This window comes from Leucopleurus acutus, assembly GCF_964270905.1.
Source record: "Leucopleurus acutus genome assembly, chromosome: 3".
In the NCBI taxonomy this organism is placed as follows: Eukaryota; Metazoa; Chordata; class Mammalia; order Artiodactyla; family Delphinidae; genus Leucopleurus; species Leucopleurus acutus.
Genome location: NC_139145.1, coordinates 53,580,881 through 53,600,220, shown reverse-complemented (window position 1 = coordinate 53,600,220; position 19,340 = coordinate 53,580,881). Strand labels below are relative to the sequence as shown.

General features: G+C 35.6%; 1 protein-coding gene across 4 annotated transcripts in view; it reads left to right on the top strand.

Annotated features, from left to right (window-relative positions):
* The window catches only part of LOC309959632 (RNA-binding protein 27), a 65,239-nt gene that overhangs the window by 20,922 nt on the left and 24,977 nt on the right, over nucleotides 1-19,340 (top strand). Inside the window, exons 4-10 of one of the 4 annotated variants that reach the window (XM_082835983.1) lie at nucleotides 809-900; nucleotides 1,570-1,763; nucleotides 2,736-2,996; nucleotides 4,484-4,777; nucleotides 7,047-7,181; nucleotides 15,246-15,410; nucleotides 17,326-17,475. In XM_082835983.1, the coding sequence (XP_082692109.1) occupies nucleotides 809-900; nucleotides 1,570-1,763; nucleotides 2,736-2,996; nucleotides 4,484-4,777; nucleotides 7,047-7,181; nucleotides 15,246-15,410; nucleotides 17,326-17,475 (1,291 nt within the window). Of the gene's footprint in view, nucleotides 1-808; nucleotides 901-1,569; nucleotides 1,764-2,732; nucleotides 2,997-4,483; nucleotides 4,778-7,046; nucleotides 7,182-15,245; nucleotides 15,411-17,325; nucleotides 17,476-19,340 lie in introns of all 4 variants that reach the window. The other 3 variants (XM_082835982.1, XM_082835985.1, XM_082835984.1) reach the window with 3 other exon arrangements.

Sequence of the window (19,340 nt, the reverse complement as noted above, 5' to 3'; positions counted from 1 at the left end):
TTGGTAGAAAGAATGATTTTTAAATATAGTCTAATAATTGTAGAGTGTTTTTGTCAGCACCATATGGTTGTCATATTGTGGCTGCCATTTTATGTTGCCTGAGTTTTACTAAATTGTTATCTTCTGTTCCATTCATTCACTTGCTTATTTGTGTATTTTTAAATGAGCTTCTCCATTAGGTGGGCATTTGTTTACCTCTTCCAAATGTCTTTATTTCATTTCTCTCTGATAAAGGCCATATATTTGTTTTGAGATTAACTTCTGTTTAAAAACTATAATAGAATCACTAGTTCTCTATTTCTGGTCAATCTTGACTGTTAAGTTTTAAAAGAAGCCTTAACATTTCCAGTAATTCCAATACCATTTTTCCATAATTCACATGAAATACTTAGTTTTATAGCAGTGGTTAACTTAACCATTTGTTCCCAAAACCTTTTCTGTGAAATAAATCTGAAGTTCTCCTCAAATGAATTAATGTGTGAATATATTCTGTAATTAGGAAAACACACACCATTTTACTATATGATACTTAGAGATTTGCTATTTTTACTGTTTCGGTTTAAAGAATGAGTTGCTGTTTTCCTCCTATTCTCTACCTTAAGTTAGCATTTAAAAATTAACATATTGCTGTTAAAGTAATTTCAGCATCTTTTTTACTTCTTCCTGTTGACCAGCTTTTGGGGATGTGATTTGACTTCAGTATTTCAGTATATTTGTGCCCTCTCCTGTGCCGGAAAGATTATCAGGTGGATGTGGTTTATAATTTATAGAAGGACTCTTCTTGTTTCTAATGAATATTTTCATGTAGGTATTTCAGGAACCAGCAGAGGAAGAACGAGATGGCAGAAAAAAGAAATACCCTAGTCCCCAGAAGACTCGTTCAGAATCTAGTGAACGAAGGTTTGTGTTTATTTTTAATTAGGAAGACATGTATAACTCACTTTTCAGTTACCGTAGAAGGGCATTAAAGGGATTTTTAACATATGCTCTACTCCTCTCTCTACGCTGATTAAAGAAAGAAAATGTTTTTCCTTCCATTCCCTCTGTTTTTTGTCTTTGTCATACTTTTCTCTTCCTTTTATAAACAGTCTTCATTATGTGCTTTCCCCAAGAGCTCAGGGGTGGGAGCAGTCTCCTTAGAGAATATTAATGAAATGTTCCATTTTGTTAGGGGTGCTCAGTATTAAAATCATCTGTAGCATTTTCTTACAAGTATTGCAGTTTATATGTTGAATCATCAGCCTACCATCAAAAAATTAGTCTTTGTTTAGGAAAACTTTGTTTTGAGCCTTTTGTCTTTTCTAGTTTTAAATATGTTTTTCCTCTTACCCCTCCCCATACTTTGGATTCACCTCTTTTTTTCATTTCTTCCCACCCAGTGTACTTGAAGGGAATGTTTTTTTCTTTTTATATAATGGATTAGAGGAATTATATGGTAGTTTTATGGTTTCTGGAAAAGTATAGAAGCTATGAATTTTGGTGAATCAAGGAGGATATTTCATACTACTGATTTGTTTTCAGACTTGGTTTCTATAGCATACATATGGCTTTCATATCTGTGTATTATAGGACACGTGAGAAAAAAAGAGATGATGGCAAGTGGAGAGACTATGACCGGTACTATGAGCGGACTGAAATGTACCGTGAGAAGTATGACTGGAGAAGAGGCAGGAGTAAGAGCCGGAGTAAGAGCCGAGGCCTGAGTCGAAGTCGGAGTCGAAGCCGGGGGCGCAGCAAAGACCGGGATCCCAATAGGAATGTTGGTGGGTCCATGAGCCTTCCCCAAAAAACTCCGTAGTTGCTTATCTTCCTATATCACAAGGGTGCCAGAGTGTCCCTTAAAAGTAACTGTACCTTTAATATGTTTGAACAATGTAAAATCTGGAATTATCTCAAAAAACTTGATTTTTGTTAAAGACAAGGCTCTAGTCTCAGGTTGGAGTTAAAGGAGTTTGACTAAAAAGAGCTATCCATAAGTGTATCATCGTATGTGAGTAGACTTAAGTCATGTTGTATAATTGAAACAAATGTCCTTTAGTCAACAAAGCTGTTACTGGAGGAAGAGGGTTGCCTGCTCCCCTACCCCCACCCCCGACTGAAAATAATTGATTTGCTTTAAGGTTGATTAGAGTATTTAAAATTAAAAAGAAAGAAATTTAAGTAGATTACTGGGATCCCAACCACTGATCTCCCAGGATAGCAGTTTGGAAGTCAATTCTTTTTTTTTTTTTTTTTTTTGCGGTCCGTGGGCCTCTCACTGTTGTGGCCTCTCCCGTTGTGGAGCACAGACTCCGGACGCACAGCCTCAGCGGCCATGGCTCACGGGCCCAGCCGCTCTGCGGCACGTGGGATCCTCCCGGACTGGGGCACGAACCCACGTCCCCTGCATCGGCAGGCGGACTCTCAACCACTGCAACACCAGGGAGGCCCTGGAAGTCAGTTCTTGGATAGCATTCTTATTAAACATCAGTAGAGAAGCAGGTCTTTCTTCATTTTGTATTGATGTTGATGTTATAAAAGATGATTTTATACAAGTTACTGGTCAAAATATGTCACACTGTTGATGTTCCTGGTTTTAGGATATATTAGTAATGAGAGCACTTTGAAATATGGACAGCTCAGTAAGTTTACTTCAGTATTCTCATCTTTCTTTTTCTGTGAGAAAATAAACGTAGTTTAAGAACATAGATGTCTGATCTTATTTGTTTCTTGTTTTTATTTTGTCTCTGAAGCAGAACATAGGGAAAGATCAAAGTTTAAGAGTGAGAGGAATGACTTGGAGAGTTCCTACGTGTCTGTGTCTGCACCACCTCCGAACTCTTCTGAGCAGTATTCCTCTGGGGCACAGTCTATTCCCAGCACTGTTACTGTGATCGCACCTGCGCACCACTCTGAAAACACAACGGAGAGTTGGTCTAATTACTATAATAATCACAGCTCTTCCAATTCTTTTGGTCGAAACCCTCCACCAAAGAGGCGATGCAGAGATTATGATGGTAAAAGTTCTCTTCTATATTGTACCCCAACGTACTAGTAAAGCAATGTTGCTAGTAGTGCATACCTTTTCATTACAGTCTGGATTTTATTAAAAGGGGTGAATGAGGAGGAGAATCTCTTTTTGGCATATGCTTCTTGTTGGGTGTAATAGTTTGGCTCTTGTTAACAGAATGTTTAAATTTTACCCTTTAGTTTGTTTTTTGTTGTTCTTGTTACTTCAGACACTATAAGTATACCACAAACTTTGGTAGACACTAGGAATTTTAATTTTTTTGTGTGGTGTTTGTCCCTGGGAATTTGTTAATAAGCATGTATAACCTACTTACAATTTTAACTTGCTAACTTTCCATTTGAATGAATGGATCAGGCTGTGTGTGTGCGTGCATTTATTTTAATTTTTTATTATGGAAATATTTAAATATTTACAGAAGTTGACAAAATAATATAATTAACCCTAGTGTATCCATGATCTCGCGTCAACTCATGGGCAATCTTGTTTTTGTGTATACTTCCACCACTTCTCCCTGGCCTGTATTATTTGAAGCAAATAACAGACATCATAACATTTTTTCTCTAAATATAGAATGTATATATTTTTACATTTTATTTATTTTTAAGTAGGGAATAGAATCACATGATTCAAGCATTAAATCACTGTCACCCTGGTCTTCCAGCCACAAAGATCTCCTTCCCAAGGACAGTTTAATGCTGTCAATTTCTTGTGTCTTTCCAAACATAGTCTTTGCATGTGTACATAAACAAAAACATATATTTCCCCCACTTTCTTTTTTACATAAATTCTAGTATACTATATACTATTCATACTTCATTCATACTATGCATAATGTTTTTTTCACTTAGCAGTATTTTCTGGAGTCATCCTGTGTTAATATATAAAGAGCTTCCTCAGTATTTTTTACACTTCTTAGTATTCTGTATGTACAAAAATGTGTTTAAACCTGTTTCTTTTTGATGGCACTTTTGAGGTGTTTCAAATATTTTGCTGTTACAAACAATGCTGCAGTGAATAACCTGGTACATAATGCTCAGTTGAATACTTTAAAGTTTCAATTCCTAGATATAGCAAGAATGGTTGCTTTAGAATAATAGCATGAAAGTAGATAGTTGAAAGTAGATCATCTAATTCAAGTTCCTTATCCCTCCCCACCTTCGTTAAATTGTTATTTAAAATATCTGAATTTTTATTATGAAAACTCAATAGCGAATGGGTTAATCTAATAGTGGTTGGTAGCCTGTTTTTGATCCAGTTATTTGCTATCTCAACAAAGTGTAGTCTCACAGTATAGAAAGTAGAGAGTACACCTGCCCCTACCTCAGGGATATGCGATGGTTAACAGAGTAACACTCAGAAGGCTTTAGACTCCCTGGAGAAAAAACACTTCATAAATGAGATTGGTGGGTGTTTCAGAGACTTGTTTGTTTTCTAAACTCTGGGTAGATCATAATAAGATTTATCTTCTTACAGAAAGAGGATTTTGTGTACTTGGTGACCTTTGTCAGTTTGATCATGGAAATGATCCCCTGGTTGTTGATGAAGTTGCTCTGCCAAGCATGATTCCTTTCCCTCCGCCTCCTCCTGGGCTTCCTCCTCCACCACCTCCTGGAATGTTAATGCCTCCGATGCCAGGCCCAGGCCCAGGCCCAGGCCCAGGCCCAGGTCCTGGCCCAGGCCCAGGCCCAGGTCCTGGCCACAGTATGAGACTTCCTGTTCCTCAAGGACATGGCCAGCCTCCGCCTTCTGTTGTGCTTCCCATACCAAGTAAGTATATGTTGAATATTTCTTTAGTGGAGAATTATATTTAGAAGAATCCATACCTTTTACCTAACTTGACACTAGATTTTAAGTTTTTGAAAAATAAATTATTAATAGAATTTGGAACATATTCCCATAATTAAGATGTTTTTCTTTTTTTTCTATCCAGTGTTACATTGCATTATTTGTAGTACCTCCAAGTGTAAATTTTATCAATAGTGGTCTAATCTATATTGACCTGGAGTCAGAATCTTGCTAATTGATAGCATCTTAAGAAAGCCAGTGTTTTGAAGAGGTCAGAAAAAAAAGAACATGCCAGTAGTTCAGTGAAATTTCCGTCTTTAAAGAAAATCTCTGCAAGAGTATTGAAATAATCTTTAAAACATTTTATTATGGAAATTTTCTTTTTTTTCTTCCAGTTTTATTGATATATAATTGATGTACAGTACTGTTTAAGTTTAAGGTATTCAGCATAATGATTTGACTTGTATACATCATGAAGTGATTATCACAATAAGTTTAGTGACCATCCATCATCTCATATAGGTATAAAATTAAAGAAATAGGAAAAAAAATTATTTTTCTTATGGTGAGAACTTTTAGGATTTACTCTGTTAACAACTTTCATATATAACATACAGCAGCATTAATTATATTTATCATGTTGTACATTACATCTCTAGTACTTATTTATCTTATCATTGGAAGTTTGTGTCTTTTGACTGCCTTCATCCCATTCCTTTTCCCCTCTATGGAAATTTTTGGATATACACAGATGTAGAATAATAATATACCATGTACCATCATCCAACTTAAGTGGTTATCAATATTCAGCTGTTTTTGTCTCATTTATTCCTCCCCCTCCCCACACACAATTTTTTTGCTTATTTTTTCTTTTTGCTGAAGTAAATTTCAGATGTCATAGCATTTCACCAGTATGTACTTCAGTATGAATCTCTTCAATGATAAGGACTTCAAAAAAAAAATCAATATGCTGTTACCACATCCACCAAAATTAAGAGTAAGAAATGTTTAAAAATGATCATTTAAAAAAACTTAACTGGGGCTTCCCTGGTGGCACAGTGGTTGAGAGTCCGCCTGCCGATGCAGGGGACATGGGTTCGTGCCCCGGTCCAGGAAGATCCCACATGCCGTGGAGCGGCTGGGCCCGTGAGCCATGGCTGCTGAGCCTGCGCGTCCGCAAAAAAAAAAAAAAAAAAAAAAAACTTACTTAACAGTTGCTGGTTTAGCAGAAACAGAAATAAGACTAAATTTTTTAAATGTAACTGAAAAAATTCTGGGGCAGTCAGTTTACATGTGTACAAAGGCATAAGAAAATATCTACCCAAAGACATTTAATGTTTTAAGAGTTAGCAAATTACTTTTAAAAATGGTTGCCATTTAATTTATTTAAGTTGTACTTTTTCAATTTTGGGGTTTTTTTAATCTTAATTTTTTTAAATTATTGCAAACTCACGAGAAGTTGCAAAAATAGTTTAACATGATTCCATGTACCCATCACATAGCTTTCCTGCAGTAATATTCTTTATAGAACACGTTTCATTAAAGTTGATAACGATTCGGAGACATTTAATGCATAGATTGGTCAATAGCAATATGGTTATTTTAACAGTGTTTGTTAGTATTTAATATTGTCACATGAATGGTATAATTATGAAGCTCAAGGTGAGATTTTATTTCCCAGATTAAAAGCCATCTTTGATGTATAGGAATTCTCACAATAAAAGATCTTAACCTCATTTTGGGAACATATCTGTTTAAAAGTTAAATCTAAGAATGTCATTTCCCCCCAACATTTTGCTATGAAAAATTTCAAGGAAACAAATAGCATCTAGGTTCTACAATTAACTAAAAATGTGATCTCTCCATGTTTAGTTTTCATGCCATTTCACGGTATGTTGTAACATCAGTACACTTAAACATGTTTATCATTAACTTGAGAGTTCTGTAGAACTCTCTCACCGCAGAAAGTTTGTTCAGGTCCCTTGGTAGCCATTTTCTACTGCCCCTCCAGATGGAACCAGTTCTGCCATTTTTCCACCCTAGATTAGTTTTGTCCGTTACAGAACTAAAATGTCATTTAAATTAATTATGTACCCAGTGCTTAACCCTGCACATATCAAATTCCTTAATTCTGTTCTAAGCCAAAGTAGGTATTTTAAGTGTGAATATCCAAATTAATACTTGGTGTAGTGAGTATTTTTATTAGCTGGGAAACATTAATGCTCTACCTTTCACTTTTGGTTGTCTGTAGGACCACCTATAACACAGTCAAGCTTGATAAACAACCGTGATCAGCCTGGGACAAGTGCAGTGCCCAATCTTGCACCAGTGGGAGCAAGACTACCTCCTCCCTTACCCCAGAACCTCCTTTATACAGTGTCAGAACGTAAGTATACATTTGATTTAAAATTGCTAGGGTATAGAAAAGCCAAGTTTTCTCAGAACAGTCTTACACTTAAAAAAAATACAATTAATTTCTATTTTTATGGACTGTGCTATATAAAAATTATATGTGTGTTTAAAGGGCAGTTTAGTGTGTGGTTATGATATATAACTGTATTTTAATTTTGTGTGATAATGGGAGAGAAGGGCAAGGCCTTCTGTATTGGAGAAGTCTACTCTGCTGTAGAGTAGCAACATTCCTCCACTAAAGGAATTTTATTTTGAAGGTTCTGTTCAAAAATTATTCCTCTGATTGAATTTCCAAAACATAAGGCTTATCTCCTAAGAGTATACAAAAGGTCCGATAAAATATACCTAATTATTTAACTTGTAATGCTGAAGTGAAGATAGCATCATTTAAACTGTAATATTTAGTGGTTAGGCTGTTTTGTAACATTTATGTTTAACTGTAATAATATGTTTTTCTTGGATCCTAATTCTCTTTTATTTCTTAAGTGTTTTTTTTTGTTGTTGGTGTTGGTTTTAGTTGACTAAGGCTTAAAAAAATTTTTCTTCAAAAACATAAAAATAAGGTAGTTGGTGGTTTAAAATGTCAGACTGTGAGATTTTCTTTACAGAGCTAGGTAACTTTATAGATAAATTCATCTTTTTTTGTAACTGTGTTTATCATAAACATTTCTTCATCTCTGTCATGACCTGGAGAGGCAACTTAGAAAAGTAATTAAGCCCAGGTTCAAATTCTGCTTCCATCACTTGTGTCATTGTGACCTTAGGCAAGTTACTTAACCTCTTTGTATCCTAATTTCCTCTTTTGTAGAATAGAAATGATAATAACATTACTCACCTCATTAAGGTTGTTTTGGGGAAGAAATGGATTAATACCTATAAAGCATCTGGAATAGTATCTGGCACCTAGCAAGTTACACGTAAGGAATAGTTATTATAATTTTGTAGTTATCATTGTCTCCATAAATTTCAGCCTCTCTGAAATCAAACCTGTTATCTTCCCTTAAGTCTCTACTACCTCCACAATGCTTGTCTTTCTTTGTTAATGGAAATAACACCCACCTTATCACCTAGAATTGAAACCCTGACATGACTGACTCATTGCTTTGCTTTTTTATATCTAGTTAATCGAAAAATTGTTCCTCTTTTTCTTTGAAGCATCCCTTTCTGTCTCTTCCTGCTGTGGCTTCTGCCCTCATCCACGCTTGAATCACTTCACATTTCGGATTATTGCTACAATCTTCTTGAGTCCATTACGTTTCACCCCCATCTTCCCCCCATGTCATACCACATAATGCTGCTAAGCTAGTCTGCCTAAGAAAACCAGCCATGACAGTTCCTTATGAGAACTCTTCAGTGGCCATTATTTCCTCCTAAACCATAGATGAACCCCTTTCTATGGCTTCTCTTTCTATAATCTATTCCTCACTTCTTGGTAGTCTCTTTTCACTATTCCCCCATGTGTATTTTCTGTGGTCAGGCCAATTATAACCCTGTCTGTGCCCCTGTCATGACTCAACTTTGTTTTCCTGTCTTCATTCTTAGTAATGTACTCCCTCTCCTGTTTTTGCAAGACCCAGATCTTCTAAGTATATGGGGAACATTACTGCTCTGTTCTGAACTCCTACAGTACCAAAAAGCATTTATTACGTAATGACATATAATTGTACGTAGGCCTACTATTTGATTTCTTTTCATTTATGTAAATCTTATGTTCAGCTGTGCTTCTTCAGAACGGAAACCACATCTGATAGTTAAGTAATTGTCCATACAGTTTCACTTTTAGTATCGCACCGTCTTCTAATTACTATAGTGTCTTGTTGCAGTGCGTATTTGTTTTACTGCTTCTCTCATTTTTTTTAATTATGGGAAATTTTATAAAAATAAAGAAGGTAGTATAATAAACTGCCACATTCCCATCACCCAGCTTCAACATGTTTCATGTTGATCAGTCTTGTTTCATCTATTCCCCCCTGAATCAGCTCTTAACATTACTTCTTAATGCCTTTTATTTATCTGAGAGTCTTTTGCAGATGACACATTTTCATATTGTTAAATTTAACATTGTGACTCACAATAAAAATTCCATTTTGTTTTTAATTTCTAAAAGATCTGGCGATTACCATTTATTTTAATATTGTTAAATTTAACATTGTGACTCACTCTATAAAAGTTCCCTTTTTTTTTTCCCAGCATGAGATTTTTATTTTCTATTTCAGATAAGTTATGGGGAAATGTATATCAAATTTTGTGCCCTGAAGTACAGCTTTTTTTTTTCTTTTTAAATTTTTATTGGAGTATAGTTGATTTACAGTGTTGTGTTAGTTTAGGTGTACAGCAAAGTGAATCAGTTATACATATACATACATCTACTCTCTTTTTGTTTTTTAGATGTTGGGGGTAGGAGTTTATTAATTAATTTAATTTTGCTGTGTTGGGTCTTCGTTTCTGTGCGAGGGCTTTCTCTAGTTGTGGCAAGCGGGGGCCACTCTTCATGGCAGTGCGCAGGCCTCTCACTATCACGGCCTCTCTTGTCGTGGAGCACAGGCTCCAGACGCGCAGGCTCAGTAGTTGTGGCTCACGGGCCTAGTTGCTCCGCGGCATGTGGGATCTTCCCAGACCAGGGCTCGAACCCGTGTCCCCTGCATTAGCAGGCAGATTCTCAACCACTGTGCCACCAGGGAAGCCCCATCTACTCTCTTTTAGATTCTTTTCCCATATAGGTCATTACAGAGTATTGGGTAGAGTTCCCTGTGCTGTACAGTAGGTCCTTATTAGTCATCTGTTTTATATATAGTACTGTGTATATGTCAATTCCAATCTCCCAATTCATCCCTCCCCACCCCTCACCCCTTTCCCCCCTGGTAACCACAGGTTTGTTTTCTACATCTGTGAGTCTGTTTCTGTTTTGTAAATACGTTCATTTGTACCATTTTTTTAGATTCCACATATAAGTGATATATGATATTTGTCTCTTTCATCTGACTTCATTCAGTATGACAAAAATTCCATTTTGATTTTAATGAAAAAATATCTGGCAGTTACCATTTATTTCAATGACTTAGCCTGATATTAATTCAGCAAATATTTTTTGAGTGCCTACTATGTGCCAGGCATTGTGCAACACCCTAGGGAGCCAAGATGAACAAAATGTCTGACTTCATGTTTGAAGATGATTTTTCTGTTATTCCTTAAAAGCCAGACTATTTTTGGTATATCAGTAAAGTCCTTTTAGAACTGAAGTTTCAAGTTTCTGTTTTTCAGAGGCTGATAACATTTCTAAGAAAATTTGGGGGACCAGTACAGTTAGCAGCTTCTTATTTTGCTGTGTTAAGGACTACATATGAAGACATCTAATATTTCGATTTTAAAAATACATTTTTATACCAAATAACTCAGAATAAATGACAGTGCTTTTAAATTTGGCTTTATGAAATATCACATTTTTTTCCCATTTTTGTTTCAGACCAGTAAAGGGCAATAGCTTCCTATTGGCATTTGTGAATTAGTGCTTTAGAAGATAGTCTTATATGCTGTGTCATTGTTTATAAAGAGACTTAGTTGGTGGGCAACTGAACATTTTGAAACTTACAGAATATTCAATATTGGGAAGTTTAAAACTCTACTATGCAAACTGCTTTCTTCCTTTCTTAAAAGTTAAAATGTGATTCCAAAATTTAGAGAGAGATTTGAAAACCTAGGAGATGGTTTCTGATAATCTAAACATAAAAATTTTTTTTTGGTGAGTGTAGTTTGTTATTTATAAATTTTTTGTATCTTTCTATTCAGTTGATTTTAAAACATCTTTTTTTTAAATTACCTTTGAGACAGATAAGTTGAATTCTTCAAATTGTTCAGGTTTACTTTTAAGCTATACTTTATAATCTCAAGAAAATTAGAACTTGCTTCAGTTCAAATGAAGTGAAAAAGCTATATGTCTGTTTGCAATGTAATAGGGAACTTAAGCTATTCTTAAAGTTTTACAAGTTGGGAAAGTTTAAGTTACAGATTTTTTTGGTCATTGAAACTATCATTAAAATTCACAGCATAGAAAATGTGTGTAAGTGAAGAACAGCATATCAAATGGTATTTAGTTGTGAAAATTATGTCAATAGGGACCCAAATAAACATAGAAAAATGAAATCTGGATTTTTGGAGGTAAGAATAGGAGTCTACTGAATGCTAGGTACTGGGAATATACAGATGAATAAGAAATGATTTTTCTCCTAAGAAGCTAAAAATCTATTAGTGGGAAAGAAATATGTTAAAAATTACAAACCCACAAAAATCAATCGCAGTGTATTTTGCTGTTAAAACTAAATGAACAGAGTGCCTCAGAAATACAGGTAACAAAGGAACTAATTCTGCCCAAAATAAAACCTTCATCTAGTCTGTAATTATCACTCATTTTTTAAGAGGTCAGTTGAATGTTAAAAGAAGAAAAAGAATTACCTCACTGGAAAACTGGGTAGGATACATGGGGGTCCTGGTAATGCTATTTAAAACTTAATGTCAGAAATGGTTATAATTTAGAAAAAGCTCTGAAATTTGGTTTTTTTGGAGTTAAGATGTCCGAAATACTCTGAAAGGGACTTAAATAATGAAACGTAGTTGGAATTGTATGGAAAAACACCTATTAAAATCAACTCTTTCCTTTGAAGTACTTAAACATTTTACCCAAATTTGAAGTCACCAATTCAGTGTACAGTTTTGCGGTTTTGGGTTTTGTGGGTTCCCCCTTCCCCCTGCACAGGACAGGACTATTTTAAAGTATACTCCCTTTTCTGCCTTAAATTTGACCTGTTTATTCTGCTTCTTTGAAGAAGCAGGAGTAGAAATATTTTGTAACTGCTAGGCTCGTTGTACTGGGTATGTGAAAGAGTGATAGTAAAATATAACATCCTAGATTTTATTTATTTATTTTTTATTATTTTTTTTTTTGCGGTACGCGGGCCTCTCACTGTTGTGGCTTCTCCCGTTGCGGAGCACAGTCTCCGGACACGCAGGCCCAGCAGCCATGGCTCACAGGCCCAGCCGCTCTGCGGCATGTGGGATCCTCCCGGACCGGGGCACGAACCCATGTCCCCTGCATCGGCAGGCGGACTCTCAACCACTGAGCCACCAGGGAAGCCCAACCAATTTGATTTTTAAAAACTTTTTATTATGGAAAATTTCAAATACAAGAGGAGAGCAAATAGTGTAGTTAATTGTCATTATTCATTTAGTGGCTTCAACATGTATCAACACACGGTTAATCTTGCTTTATCTGTAACTCACTCCTGACTTGATTATTTTAGAACAAGTCCCAAACGTAACATTTAATCTGTAAAATCTTCATTATATACCTCTAAAAGATAAGGGATAAACACACATGCACACAATTACTATACTTTAATCACAATCCCAAGATATTTATAACAGGTATTATTGTCAAATATCCAACCAGTGTTCATTATTCCCAGTTGTATCATAGATGTTCCTTTATAGCTGGTTCATTTGAAGCTGGATCCAAATAAGGTTACATATTACATTTAGTTAATATGTTTTTAAGTCTTTATTTGTTTATTTATTTTATTTTTTTAAAGTCTTTAAATCTGTAACAGTTTCTCCAACCTCTTTTTTTTCTCCTTGACATTTATTTGTTGAAGGAACAGATCATTTGTCCTGAAGAATTTTTCCACAATCTGGACTTGGCACATTGCATCCCCTGGTGTTATTTAACACATTCCTCTATCCTCTGTATTTCCTGTAAATTAGAGGTTTAGATCTAGAGACTTAATTAGGGTCATGTTTGCTCCCCCCCTCCCTTATTTTGAATGAATATTTTATTGATGGGGTTTTGTACTTCCTACTGCAGTATATCATGATGTACATAATACCAAGTTGTCTCCTTTCTGTGTTACAAATATTGATCACTGTGTACAGGTGTTTTCATCCTGATGCATCTGTTTAAAAAGTTGCACGTGGTTATTTGTGATCCCTGCCTAGATCTCTTGTTTCATTTGGGGTTATAAAAGTGTGATACTCTAATTCTATTATTTCTTCTACATTTATTGGCTGGCATTCTACAAAGTGAAACTTGGGAGTTAACCATTTCTTTAACCTGAAATTCACTTTTTACAGGAAAGACAGGATAAATGCTTGTGTCCTTTCATTTATTACTTTTCAGAAAATGAGTTTGTTTCCTAATATCTTCCAGAGGTACCACTGTATTTTTTTTAAGTATCATAAAGAACTCATGGATTTCTAATGTTTGGTATGTTTCACCCCATTATGGCCCTTTTTGATGTTCAAATTGTCTAGTTTTTGACCATGGGGAGCCTCTTCATGTTGGTTCTGCAGATTGCTTTGTTTTGTTTTTGACATGCTAGTGTTTGGTAGCCATCTTGCTTTTGGAGGGACAGGGTATATACTAAGGTGTACCAGGCCCATCTTAGAAGTTTTCTAGCCAGTCCTAGGATCAGCCTTTTATCTGAGGAACTGTTTCTTTTTGAAATACTATTTAGAGACCTGAATAGATGTTGTTAAAGAAAATCAGGGCTCATTTGAATAAACAGCCATCTTTCTGAAGTGTCTGAATGCATGTTCTTTGTCACTCGTTTTAAAAAGACATTGTACAAAGTAGCCTTTTAGTTTCTAATTTACTTTGAGACAGTTATTAATTAAATACACATGGTACATTGAGTGCTGTATCATAAATTTAAACTAGTCATATGTACTGAGATTGTACTTACCATTTTTCTCTTTAGCTCACTACTGCGTTCTGCAAGGAATTCTTTGCAGTAGGTCATGCTTAAAACTATTTTCAGATCATTGAGGATATGTTAAATTGTTTTTGCAATGTAATGATTGATCCTTTTTTCAGTTTTGAAAGGATTGGTGCTAAGCCCCCAGTTATGTGGTCTGCTTATACAGTATGATGTGTCACCTCCTCTGCTCCGTATATAGGAAGAGAAGGGTAGTAAAGTTTAGCACATCTATTTCTTCTCTGCATTTACTGTGAAATCAAGTGGTGCTTTGTGACTTGTCTTATTAAGGTGTATTAATAGTCTTCTGGATTGTTCACTTTATAAGGACATTTCATCAGGTATAAAAAAATTCTAAATTCACTTTGTTTTGTGTCACATAGTGAATGTCTGTCTGACTTTAGATATAAAATATTGAGTAAATCTTAAAAATAGGTCTCATACGAGGTAGTCAGTGAAAAAGATACTATTAAATAACCAACCAAAGGGGGGTTTTGCTCCTTGATACCTTGTCTTTTTTAATCTTGTTCTACAGAATTTGGCTTCATTGTTTCTGACATTTCTTGCATCCATAAATATAGATTCTAAATGTGCTTTCTTTCCAAAAGTGGTCCTTAATATCTGAGGTAATTTCATGTGTACAGTGGCTAGTCTGTTCACCTGGGATTTTTTCCTTTTTTTCTTTCTCTATGTTTGTTATCCACCTGCTAGTAGGATAACGAATTTTCACTGTCTTGTTTAATTTTTTCTTTTGAATATTTCTTATTCTCTGAGGGTATGCTTGTGGTGGGTTTCTTTTTTTTAAGTTCCTTTATTATTTTTCTTTTTTCTGCTCTCAGATAGGGAGTATAGTTTGTGCATACCTGAAATTATATGAGTTTGGGGAGGAGTGTTTTTATTTTTTTTAAATGGGTATGACAGCTTTGATAACCACATGTCTCATTGGATACAAAACTCTACATGAATAATAGCTCAAGGTTCCGTTGTCTAATAACTTGATATGGTTGATTGTTCAGTTTTGGGTAAATCAGCACGTAATTATTCCATTTAAGATTATAAAAAATGGTCGTTTTGCAGTCACACTATCTAATTCTTACTCTTTGTACCTCAGTGCATCCTAACCAGTTGCATGTCTATTTCTTGAGTTAGAAAGTATCTTAGTAACATCTTTCTTGAGTACAGTTCCCATTGGTATACTTTCTCTGTTCTTGGCTCAAGTCTCAGGAAGTAGATCATTGCTTACGAGAAGCTTGTGACTCTCAATCCCAGCTGCCCTCCTATTCTTTCCTCTGTAGGACAGCCCATGTACTCTCGTGAACATGGTGCTGCTGCATCTGAGCGACTTCAGTTGGGGACACCGCCTCCTCTGTTGGCAGCTCGTTTGGTGCCACCTCGAAACCTCATGGGATCCTCCATTGGGTACCATACCTCAGTCTCCAGCCCCACCCCTCTGGTCCCAGGTAAGCTTTGCTACAGATGGCCATCCACCTCTGATCTTTTGTACCATAAACTGGCCAACCTAAGAGGTGATCTGGTATCCTGATCTGCTCTCACAGATTCCCATTAAAACTCCTAGGTAGTTTTATTTTCTGTTTCTCTGCTTCTTTGGTTTGTCCCTAGTGGCTCCTAGATGATTAGGTCTCCTGTGTGTCTGTCATCTCTGGTGTCCTTTGTATTTACTTTCCATGCCTCTGTAACTAAGGTCATGCTAGTTCCTTGAACTAGTTTCTAATCCGATAGATAGGAAGAGAGTATCTACTTGAATGGTTTCTAATCAGTTACATGTTATAAGAAAACTAGGTTAATTTTTCTTTAAAAGAAAACAAAAACATCTGGTTTCTTCCTGATCATAGATGAAAATGTCTTTTTCGCATCTGTCCCTTGTTGTATGGAATGGCTGTGTATAATGTGATTTCTTGAAAACTCTTCCCTCCTATTGACATGTACATTTTGAAGATCTATGGAGTGCTTTGAGGGTGTCTCATGAGGTTTTTAACATTTCTCACTTTGCGTTTAGATCTCAGTTCATCATGATTAACTAAAGGACTTTCAAGTTTCTTAGGGTTCTGTGTATTCCCAGGAATTATCAGATCGAGGCTATTTGATTATGTAACTTCTTTAAAACTTTCTGCAACCTTAGCGTAGATTTTTCTGTCAAGAGTACCAAGTGGTTACTGAAAACTTTTAAATCATAATTTGCTGATCTTCTACTCTGAATTATAGAACTAATTGGCTAGTAATAAAGATCTGAATGTACCTTATCTTGTAGCTGAAACCTAATACGAGCAACAAAGGAGGTTTTGCCACTAAGAAAAAAAGATGCAAGGATTTATATTGATAAATCACAACTGTGAGAATCGGCATCTTCACTCCATCTTAACCTTCTTTCATTTTATGTACGATGAAAAGGATATTTTGGAGATAAACACATTCAGAATTTTTTTTAAACACTAACAAAATATTTATTTAGCATAAGAATTTTAAAAATTAAATTTTTAGGGACTTCCCTGGCAGTCCAGTGGTTAAGACTCCGTGCTTCCACTGCAGGGGGCGTGAGTTCCATCCCTGGTTGGGGAACTAGGATCCCGCATGCCACGCACAGTGTGGCCAAAAAAATAAATAAATTTTTAGTTGTAGAGAAAACACAGAGAACATGATAAAAGTGGCACTGATGAAGCGGGTGGTAGTAAAATAATGATTACATTTATAAACATAAAATGTATCTTATTTAGCTTTTCGAAATCAAACATTTGAGATATATTTTACATATGAAATTGGCTCTTTTCTCTCCAGTTTAAAGTGCACATAACCAGGCACTTCCCTGGTGGTCCAGTGGTTAAGACTCTGTGCTTCCAATGCAGGGGGCGTGGGTTTGATCCCTGACTGGGGAACCAGGATCCCACATACTGCGCAGCGCGGCCAAAAAAAGAAAAAAAAAGAAAAGCAGATAACCAAATTAATAGATTGGTTTTTTCCCCCAATTAAAAGAACACCGAGAGATTAGGTGAAACGTGATAACAGAGGAAACCCAGCCAGTCATTTGTATATGGCGTTCATGTATGTGAAAATTTCTCTTAAAAATGTGCATTTAAGTTTGCATTAGGTGATTAATATAGAGGACAAAAATGGCTAGGTAAACGAATCCAGAAATATATCAGTAATTCAGAATGGATTTACCTGTCTGTGTTTTGTGACTGGAACATTTTTGTTTCTTTGACTTCCAATAGGTTTATCTATATACTATAATTCAAAGAGAGAAATGTATATGGGTTGATATATTTGTTGAAGAAAATTCATTTTTCTGGTTATTTTATAATAGGAAATTATTTAACTACTGTTACTTGTTTCATGTTTTGTTGTTTTGTTTTCCCTCAGATACCTATGAACCAGATGGTTATAATCCAGAAGCTCCTAGTATTACCAGTTCTGGTAGATCTCAGTATAGGCAGTTTTTTTCAAGAACACAGACACAGCGCCCAAACCTGATTGGCCTAACCTCTGGAGATATGGATGCAAATCCAAGAGGTAAGAATGCATTTAACTTTTTCTCATGCTAAATGTCATTTGGGCATAGTATTTCTGACCTCACTAAGGTCTAAAAATACTTTCAACAGTCTCTCTTTGAAGGGTGCTGTGTAATGATCTCAAATGCTTTTGAATATCTCCAGATTTTACTTTAAAGCCATAAATAAAATAAAAATAAATATATTCTGCTTATATTTATTTTTAAATAAAAATAATACTAGTGTTAATTAATTGCTCTTTTTGTAGGACTTTAGGCTATTTTAGGCACTATGCTAGACGTTAGATATAGAAAAACGACATGATCCCTCACCCTCAAAGAACTAATCATTTAATGGCCTACTTTGTGTTTTAAGAGCTGTGCTTCACACTAGTAACATTGAGAATTTTAAACACTATGATAAAATTATCCTTTGACTATTATTTATGATTAAAACCATATGTTAGGACCTTTATAAAGCATAGCCACAAATCTTAAAAGATTAAATGCAAGCATTGCCTTTAATATGGGTTGATACCATCCTTTCACCTCCGCTCAAAACAAAGTTTGGTTAAAGCGTTTGATGAGATTCCAGTTTCTTACTTCTTATTATAGTTAGATTTCCAGTATTTAATTTCAGTTTGAGTGACTGACCATGTGCCATCCTGAGGATATTTTCCTGATTTAATTATATGGTGGACAATTTTCCTTTTCTTACCTTCTTTCTTATCCTGATTTTATTAACTCTTCTTTACTGCCATTTATGACATTATTGCTACTACCAGTTAACAGTTTTGTGTCAAGATTAAACTAAATCCTTTTTAATATATTATTATCTCTAATATTCCTTACCAACAACTTAAATGAGGTACTATTTTTATTCTCTTTTTCATATATAGACACTGAGGCGAAGAAGGGTTAAAGAACTTGCCCATTATTAATTCTTTTCTGTTCTATTCTATTCTATACATCAGCGGTCTCCAGCCTTTTTGGCACCAGGGACAGTTTTCGTGGAAGACAATTCTTCCACAGACGGATGGTGCAGCGGGTGGTGGTGGGGATAGTTCAGGCGGTAACACGAGCAATGGGGAAGCTTGCTAGCCCGCCGCTCACCTCCTGCTGTGTGGACCGCTACTGGTCTTTGGCCTGGGGTTTGGAGACCCCTGCTATACATGACAGAACTAGCATTTGGACCCAGGTTTATCTAATTCCAAAGAATATGCTCTTACTTTCTGTGCTGTAATGCATATATTGTTACCAAATTACCTGAAATTAGTGGGAAGTTCGTATTTTCAGCCCCACAGTGATTATTCTTTGCTGCTGATTTTACTTCTGGTGGAGTCGCTAAAGTTATGGAGAATATTCAGAATATAACGTGCAGTTTGGGGTTGGTATTTGCTTTTTGGTTCAACACACCTCTTTCCACTGACAGGTAACCTATCGTAAGGTCAGCGTCGTATAGTATTTTAGTCTTAACTGTTGTGAATGGAATGTGTTAATTTATAACATTGGCTTTGAATTTTCCTTTCAATGTTTAGGTTTGAATAATCTTAAACCTACAAAAAAATCAAAAGTGCAATAAACACCTTAATACTTTCACTTAGGTTCACCAGTTGTTAACATTTTGTCAGCTTTGGGCATGAATGCTCACTTGTGTGCACTCTTCTCTCTGTCTTCCTCCCCTTCCTCCCCTCTCCCTTCACATTGTTTTCTTGAATCACTTGAAAGTAAATTTTGGAGATTGTGACACTTTAAGATCCTTTAGTTTACATCTGAGAATAAGACACAGTACTATATACGCGCAATATCATTGCCACACATAAAAGAAAATCATAATTCCATAGTAGTATCCTATCCATGTGAACTTCTTGTTGAATCCTATAAGGAG